Source organism: Periplaneta americana, chromosome 16, assembly GCF_040183065.1.
Source record: "Periplaneta americana isolate PAMFEO1 chromosome 16, P.americana_PAMFEO1_priV1, whole genome shotgun sequence".
NCBI classification, from domain to species: domain Eukaryota; kingdom Metazoa; phylum Arthropoda; class Insecta; order Blattodea; family Blattidae; genus Periplaneta; species Periplaneta americana.
Window position 1 is genome coordinate 173789813 of NC_091132.1, and position 8989 is coordinate 173798801.

At 36.5% G+C, this 8989-nt stretch overlaps 1 protein-coding gene across 2 annotated transcripts; it reads right to left on the minus strand.

Moving 5' to 3' along the window:
* Positions 1-1965: 1965 nt before the first annotated feature.
* Positions 1966-8983, minus strand: LOC138691975 (uncharacterized). Of its 2 annotated transcripts, none has more exons than XM_069814676.1 (2): positions 7701-8983; positions 1966-5972 (listed from the first exon to the last, which is right to left on the minus strand). In XM_069814676.1, exons 1-2 carry the CDS (start codon positions 8623-8625, stop codon positions 5866-5868), a joined length of 1032 nt encoding a protein of 343 aa, XP_069670777.1. In that variant the 5' UTR covers positions 8626-8983; the 3' UTR covers positions 1966-5865. The 2 variants fall into 2 exon arrangements, with proteins under 2 accessions (XP_069670777.1, XP_069670778.1); XM_069814677.1 differs by having other exon boundaries at positions 7651-8979.
* Between the last annotated feature and the right edge of the window lie 6 nt (positions 8984-8989).

Here is an 8989-nt window from a genome sequence, read left to right on the forward strand (position 1 = left end):
ATATTTGAAGACCTCCCCAGAATAAGGATGTAACTACAAACATTTTAATTAATGTTTCAGGGGAAATGCAAAGAATTTCAGAGTCATATTTCATGACGTGTATATTTACTATCACAGCCATTTGACTAAACAAGAATAAAAGTTTTTTTAGTCGTTGAACGCTTTAATTTATTGTTATAAAATGACAAATATTTTTCCACCTACATCACTTATTTTAAGAATCTGGTGTTACATCCTTTCTCCGGGGAAGTTTTCGATTATTGGCGAGGTCATAATTTTTAAATTCATAAAATTAGTTTTATAAGATTCTCTAACTGCCATTGCCATGATAATTATAGTTTCAATTTTTCCCTACGCCTATTCTCTAAGTTGATGCAGTGTCTAAAAAAATAAGTGCTCCCCCTGGCTAAATAAGACCTGTAACCTCGGCAAAAAAAATTCACACTTACCTTATATCCTGGTCATCATCCATAAGATGCCGGAATTGCCCTCAGTCGTGTGTGAAACAATTTTCTTTATAAATTTCCATTGACACAGTGAAGAAGATCAACTGTAATACTTCTTAATTCTATTCTAAAGTTTTCGTGTAGTTCTGAATTATTTTTCTATTCACATTATATTTAATTATTCTCAATACTTTGCCGCTGGAGGTAAATTCTGGTGACCAGACTAGCCTAAGATTGTTACTCAGAACTGAAGAGTGACTTTCCAATTGGTGCTAAGTCAAAAAGCTACTTTTTCAGGAAACGTGATTTTTTTATAAATGGAAATATCTTCAAGGTACTGGAAAGAGACTCTGGCAGTTAGGACATTATGGAAAGTGACCTTTATTGATAGAATTCAATTTTTGGAAATTGGTATTGTGTTGAAGGATGGGTGGAGCAGAGAAAAATTCTCTATGGCACCGTTACTCAAACCAGGTCTACGTGCTCAGGCTTATCCACTAAGCCACACTGGATTCCAGTTCCGATGCCAGATGTAATCCTCTCAGTTTAAGTTCCACTTCTTAGTTTCCATTTACTGGCCAACCCTCATGCACTGTGTCACAGATGTGTGACAGCGGCACAATGTCCAACACACTATGTGCAGAGGTGCACTCATTACGAGTGACTAACTGGCCGGGATGCGACGGAATGAGCGCCGTCTTAAATCATTAGGTGGATTATTTACGAGCATATCATATCTTTCAATTCTATCAACATAACTCACATATTTACTTCGTAGGTGACACATGTTGACTTATAAAATATTTTTTTTTTTTTCGTGATTAACTGTCTTTTCACAAACCTTACATAACAAAACTGTTCCATCGGTTGAAAACACATGGGCACCAAAATCACTAACGTAAGCATGAAGTTTACTTTACAATGGTTTACTGAATTTAGGACTTCTAGCTAACAGATCTTATACCTTCTGTCACCCGACAATAACTGATTGTTCCTCACTCAAATTTCTTTCTCCTACAATAATAAACACGTGTAGCACAAAACTGTAACAGTAAGATGTGAAAATATAAAAGCAAACAATTAGAAATGCTACGTGACAACTTCTATGAGAACGAGCTTAATATTTAAAATTATAAAGCTGATTGTTGATATTGTGAAGACATGACAATATTATATTTGTAACTGTGGATTGTCGATCATTATTCAAACTAGACCAATACTATTAAAGCACGATTATTATTAGCAGATTAAGTACCGAAATAAATTACTTTTATTTACTATTGTTAGTTCTTCACCTGACATAATTAGGAACATTAAATCCAGATGTTTGAGATGGGCAGGGCATGTAGGATGTATGGGTGAATCCAGAAATGCATACAGAATGTTAGTTGGGAGGCCGAGATAATATTAAAATGACTTTGAGGGGCGTGGGATATGATGGTAGAGACTGGATTAATCTTGCTCAGGATAGGGACCAATGGCGAGCTTTTGTGAGGGCGGCAATGAACCTCCGGGGTCCTTAAAAGCCAGTAAGTAAGTATTGTTAATAAAGTTAGTCACTGTTTCAAATATTTAAATTTCATACACATTACATTACAATTAATTAGAAAAGTGCAAATAGACGAAGAAATATTGCATTACAAATAACAACAAAGCCATTTATTAGTAAGAAACACCTTAAAAAGACAAAATAAAAATTGTCCGATCACTTTGATTTACTCCAAATCACATTTGTCCAGCTCTTTCATCTGTCAGCTTTGTGGATAGGTACTGGGAGGCAAGAGAAAGAATGCAGCAGTCCTGACATTCACTCCTTCATAGTTTCACTTGCACATTGTTCACTTTATTTCGTTTTCTTTCCTGTTAGTTTTTATCGCCATTGTACGGCCAATGACTCTAGTCAAGTGCCACTGCATTGAATAAAAAAAAAAAAAAAAAACATTTGTATCTATGCAAATAATGATTTACTTTCACCCAATAAAAAAAGGCATTTTGCCAAACTTCCGGGCTCTACTTATGAGTTACAGATTACTATTTAAGATCTGTCAATCCCTTAGACAAGGGAAAAGAAGAGAGTGTTCTTCCTTAGCGTTTGCTGTTATTTTTAAAGTTAGAAATTAAATATCATTTGTTTAGCTTTTAGCATCTCAATACTCTTACATTTTTCAGTTCGTTTCTAAAACAACTAATTTGTGTTGAATATTTGGAGTTAAGTATGAGCTTATTTTATTAACACTGTGTCCAAATAATTCATTATTATTCCCTCGATGAGGGCAATTAACCCACACGTCTTTAAGTAGATATATATTAGGCCTACATGCTTTTGCATGATAGCGTGTTTTCTGGTCGTTACAGCAAATGGCCGCCACAATTGAAAGTTGATTTTACTCTATTCATAGTTGCCAGCCTAGATAAGTATGTTGAAATATTACAAATAACTGCTCTAGAGTTGTCATGAAGACCAATGCCTTCTATGTATGCTGCAATCCTACAATGCATGTAAAATTCGTAAGCAAAAGGCAGTGTTAATTAATATAGCCTACATTATAAGAAACAAATCACTGCATTTGAAATGTACTGAACTTTATTTAAACAATTCAAACTTCACTTAACAAAAAGATATACAAATTATTCCAATTGAACACGAAATATTATAAGTACCTGAATCATTTTTATTCCTTCACATTGAAGTTGATGGTGAAGTTTGTACATTGGCCAGATTGCTAATCTTCACTCAGCTGTTCATAGTGTAATGTATATTAAGATTTTTACAAATATTATATTGAAAATATACTATCGTTCAAACAATACTGTAAAATACACGTTTGTAAAGTGCATTACAAAATCTCCGAAATTGAAAAAATAATTGATCTAAAGGCCCCCGCTATATATAGATTCTTAAATTTTGTAAATTAGTTCGGTAAATCTACCATCTCTAGCGATCAGTAAAATCGTACTACCTGCCGGACTACAATTATTTACATTTCCTGGGAGAACACGAATGACATATCAAAATGAATTTATTTCCAACTGTTAGTACGATGTATTCTACAACATGTCGCTCCATCTGTGGGCCATTTAATACTTAGTACAAAATTACAGACTGTAACAAAAACTTTTCAGTTTCTTTACTATTCCGTTACCATTTTAATGTACAAATTTATTTGACATCCCTGCGTTTCATCTAAACTATATGTATTTTCTAAATTTACTGAAGAAGACTCTATTGCGTAACCTTATTCATTTTACATGCTAAATACATTAATTTGATGCCCTACTATAACCTAGTCTTAAATGAAATCTACCAGTATAACATAATTTTATCTTAAGGCTCATTCACAATGAAAATTAAACATAACCGTAACATAACCACAGAAGTTTGCGCCCAGGCTACCAAATGGGATCATTCACAATGATTCACATAAGCATTGACATAAACATTACCGTAAGACGTTAACATGAAAGTTTGCAAACTCCAAACCTTCATGCTTATGCTTACGTGATTTGCAAACAGAACACAATCGTGGAGCACTGAAGTATACGACAGAATACGAGGAAATGGCGTCGTTGTTATGTTAATGATAAGCATAAAACTTTTACCAGTTTTATACTTAAAATGTAAAAACCATATTATACTAAATTGTGAGCTCCATTTACTTTTAAAACAAACCTATCCATTAAAATATTAAATTAACTTATTCCAATGCTGATAACCCAAATTCTACACTGTAAAGTAGATGACTGTGTAAAATGTATGTTTTTCATGGTTCTTTATGTTGCCTGATTAACCATTGTGGCCATTTATTATAGAAAATCACAGCCTTATGCGAAATGCCCTTAAGACTTCTTTCTATTTTATAATGACTTATATGCCGATGTGTAGGAATATTGCAAAATATTTAATTGTTCGAATATAGATTTCGTATTAACCTGGATTAGTACATCATTCATGGCTTTCAGAATGTTTCTTTGCCATTTAAACATTTTCACAGCAGAATAACGAGATATTATCGGGTAGACATAACTATAGTATACAGCTATTAATATCTCGACTCTGCTAAGAACTCCTACTGCATAAAAGGCTGACAAATTTTTAACAAGCTTATTTACATGGATGCCCCACATGAGGCCCGTAACACAATTGAAGAGTTTTCGCTAGCGAGAAATGTGTTGAGAGAAAGAGGCGAAGAGCCTTCCTCCACACACTTGGCGAGTTCTCGCTATCACAGATCACACCTCGCTATGATCAGCTATGCACTGCCTTCATGCAGAAAGCATTTTTGTGATTATAGTAATCACTCGTTGGGGGAAATATTATAGGTTATGTATTTACGTATATTGTCGTACTTAAATATATAACCTGTAAGTATATTGTCGTACTTTACAAATTACGTACGAACGCTTTGTTGAATCTGAGTATTCAGATGATAAGGAAATGGAGTTACATGAACATATTTTAATGAAAAGAAGAAGTAGGCCTAAAATTAAAGCCAGAAATATCTGAAAATCACATTGTATCTTACGAAAAAATAAGGACGAGTTTTGGACACTGGTTTCGATTTGAATGATACGTTTTGGCGTTATTTCAGGTTCAATGGACCACAGTTTTTTTTTGCCATTCATGATATGATAGAGAATTCTTTGCTATGTTCTGATTAAAATTATGTAAACTGCTAAGACATATAGATACATTATTTCAAATTTTTAATCTATACTATTAAATCTCATCAAAATAAAATATAGCTCTATTTATTTTCAGATAATCTGATATTTGTCTCCAGATTTCTTCTTTAAGTTTCGTGTTTTTATACTTTTCATCCCGTGTATCATATAAATAGGCATACGGGTGACCTCATACAAGTTCGATATGTTTCTGACTGCAATTACAGCCATCTTTCCTCATCAAATAAAAACAATACAATTCATCGCCACCTGTGATATCTTTTTCTACATGCAATCGTCTTAAAGAGTATAAATGTCAAACATCTTTGATAAATGTGTCAAGAAAATTCGCTGAGCTACCGATTCCAGCGAGAAACTCGCGCGAGATTTTTGCCATGAACGAGAATCTCTTCCAGTGTGTGGACGTCCATTTGAATGCATGTTATCAATTTTTTTTATTTTCTCGCAACACATTTCTCGCTAGCGAAAACTCTGCGTCTTACGGGGCTGAGAGGTGAATCAGTCCAAATGCCCAAAAATTTAGTTGTAGTTCTTTATCACTATCTTTATTTTCAATATAGATTTTTAGATAATGTTTGTGTAGGTTATCCGTGCGGATATAAATGAATAAAAACTATTTAATCACTCTGTACATCAAAAACCACGAATGTAATTGTAACTTTCACTCATTTGCAATAGATTTAAAAGAGACGATGTAACGTCATCCATCCGCCTATGTAAGGAATGTTGTACACCATCACTCCGAATCTTGTTGCAGAGAACACACACTCAACGAAGTAAATGTAATTATAACAGTCGCCACTAGATGTCTCCCGACACGTCGTGTAGCAGGGATGTTAATATCTGCAAACGAAATGAAACTAAACGTGAGGAATGTTACAACAGGTGTGCAGTATTATGTAACAGGTTGCATTAGATTAACTGTGTACTATTCTCTGAGGATAGGTTAGATGTGTAGTATTATATGAGACGTTGGGTTAGATTAGATTACGTGTGTACTCTCTCGGAGTTTAGGTTAGGTGCGTAGTATTGTCAGAGGTTAGGTTAGGTTAGGTGTGTAGTATTGTCAGAGGTAGATTAGGTGTGCAGTATTGTCAGAGTTAGATTAGATCTGTAGTATTGTCAGAGGTTAGGTTAGATTAGATTAGGTGTGCAGTATTGTCAGAGATTAGATCTGTAGTATTGTCAGAGGTTAGGTTAGATTAGGTGTGCAGTATTGTCAGAGGTAGATTAGGTCTGTAGTATTGTCAGAGGTTAGGTTAGATTAGGTGTGCAGTATTGTCGGAGATTAGATCTGTAGTATTGTCAGAGGTTAGGTTAGGTTAGATTAGGTGTGCAGTATTGTCAGAGATTAGATCTGTAGTATTGTCAGAGGTTACGTTAGGTTAGATTAGGTGTGCAGTATTGTCAGAGGTAGATTAGATCTGTAGTATTGTCAGAGGTTAGGTTAGGTTACATTAGGTGTGTAGTATTGTCAGAGATTAGGTTAGATTAGGTGTGTAGTATTGTCAGAGGTAGATTAGGTGTGTAGTATTGTCAGAGTTAGATTAGATCTGTAGTATTGTCAGAGGTTAGGTTAGATTAGATGTGCAGTATTGTCAGAGGTAGATTAGATGTGCAGTATTGCCAGAGATTAGATCTGTAGTATTGTCAGAGGTTAGGTTAGATTAGATGTGCAGTATTGTCAGAGGTAGATTAGATGTGCAGTATTGTCAGAGATTAGATCTGTAGTATTGTCAGAGGTTAGGTTAGATTAGATGTGCAGTATTGTCAGAGGTAGATTAGATGTGCAGTATTGTCAGAGATTAGATCTGTAGTATTGTCAGAGGTTACGTTAGGTTAGATTAGGTGTGCAGTATTGTCAGAGGTAGATTAGATCTGTAGTATTGTCAGAGGTTAGGTTAGATTAGATGTGCAGTATTGTCAGAGGTAGATTAGGTGTGCAGTATTGTCAGAGGTAGATTAGGTGTGTAGTAATGTCAGAGTTAGATTAGATCTGTAGTATTGTCAGAGATTAAGTTAGATTAGGTGTGTAGTATTGTCAGAGGTAGATTAGGTGTGTAGTATTGTCAGAGTTAGATTAGATCTGTAGTATTGTCAGAGGTTAGGTTAGATTAGATGTGCAGTATTGTCAGAGGTAGATTAGATGTGCAGTATTGCCAGAGATTAGATCTGTAGTATTGTCAGAGGTTAGGTTAGATTAGATGTGCAGTATTGTCAGAGGTAGATTAGATGTGCAGTATTGTCAGAGATTAGATCTGTAGTATTGTCAGAGGTTACGTTAGGTTAGATTAGGTGTGCAGTATTGTCAGAGGTAGATTAGATCTGTAGTATTGTCAGAGGTTAGGTTAGATTAGATGTGCAGTATTGTCAGAGGTAGATTAGGTGTGCAGTATTGTCAGAGGTAGATTAGGTGTGTAGTAATGTCAGAGTTAGATTAGATCTGTAGTATTGTCAGAGATTAAGTTAGATTAGGTGTGTAGTATCATGAGAGGTTAGTTTTACAGTAATACTTAGGTACCCATTATGGTGGTGGCGGGTACATCAGTGCCGCCCTTTTGAAGAACTCACACAACAGACGAGACCTGGGGAAGTTCGACTTGAATATGTACTCCGCAAAGTAGCCCTCCAAGTACTGTTTTGCGCCGAAAACAGGCATCGATTTCTTGACAGAGCGCAACTTCCTCTCGATGTCCTGAGCGTGTATCGGCAAGGTCTGTCCCGCTGGGCGCGTGAAGTTCTCCTCGATGTGGATCTCACCGCTGGCGGCCGTGTCAACAATCTCCAGGGAATGGTCAACAAGGAGATGCTGGAAGCCTTCATTTCGCAAAGCGTTGTAAGCTCTCCAGCAATCTGACACTATTGTCGTCCCAGGAAGAATCCACTGTCTGATTATTTCTACCAAAGTTTCCGCGTTGCGGTTGTGTACAGGCACCAGAAAGAAGTTACCAGCATTTCCGCGTTCCACCCCCCAGAAAACCCACTGCCCCTCAATGCGTTTGTCTCTGTTGCATTTCTGAGGCCCAAATTTACTCTGATGAATCTCGACTACATTTCCGGGACCTCCTATCTGCCGTCTGTTGTCGTACACCCAACCCAAGCACACCTCCCTACAGAAGCTAGACCAGTCTGTTGCAGTTTTGGCCGTAATGCTGGTTTCTTCCCGTAGTACTCTGTGCCTAGGATTTGGTAGAAGGCACCAGAGACCGCAAAACTTCAGAATTTGCTGAACGGATAAGTTGCTTCCGCCGACGAAAGAACCCAGTCTAGCACTACGTTGAAAATTACATCGCTGCAGCTTTCCGTGACGTTTGAAGCACCGGTAATAACACCCGTCGTCCTTCCCTATTACCAGATGTCTGATGTCCCCACAATTTGGACACAACACTGACTGCCGGTAAATGCCGTGCGATACCAGAAAATCCTTCCATTCTACTGTATTTCGCAGAATTCCTCCGAAATCCATAAGCTTCATATCACATCCCGCGCACGCCATTCTACTTTGAAACTATATACCGTAGGCGCGTCTTTCACCACAGCCTTCTCTCCTCAAATTAAGTTACAAAAAATGTACCACGATCGCAATCCAGGGTGTAATAATTATGTGAACTGTACGACCTAACCTGCGATCGATATCACATTAGCCAGTGCATGAAGCGAGAGTAGCCAATAATCGAACACAACAAGAACGGAAGTGAGATCCACTAACACAATTTGGTTAGTTTGTGCGCATTTCTTGCGTATAAGTTACGTCACTTTAACGAAATATGGCTGTCTTGTTCGTTCACGCATGGCGATTAGGTTTAATTATTTTGCAAACGTAAAATTATCGAACACAAGAGAGAGAAATTATCACCACG

Excerpts from the sequence above, each read along its gene's own strand:
- LOC138691975 (XM_069814676.1), bottom strand. The coding sequence starts at position 8,625 with ATGGCGTGCGCGGGATGTGATATGAAGCTTATGGATTTCGGAGGAATT. Across the intron at positions 5,973-7,700 it reads CCCCAGGTCTCGTCTGTTGT|ATATTAACATCCCTGCTACA; the intron begins GTGAGTTCTTCA and ends TTTCGTTTGCAG.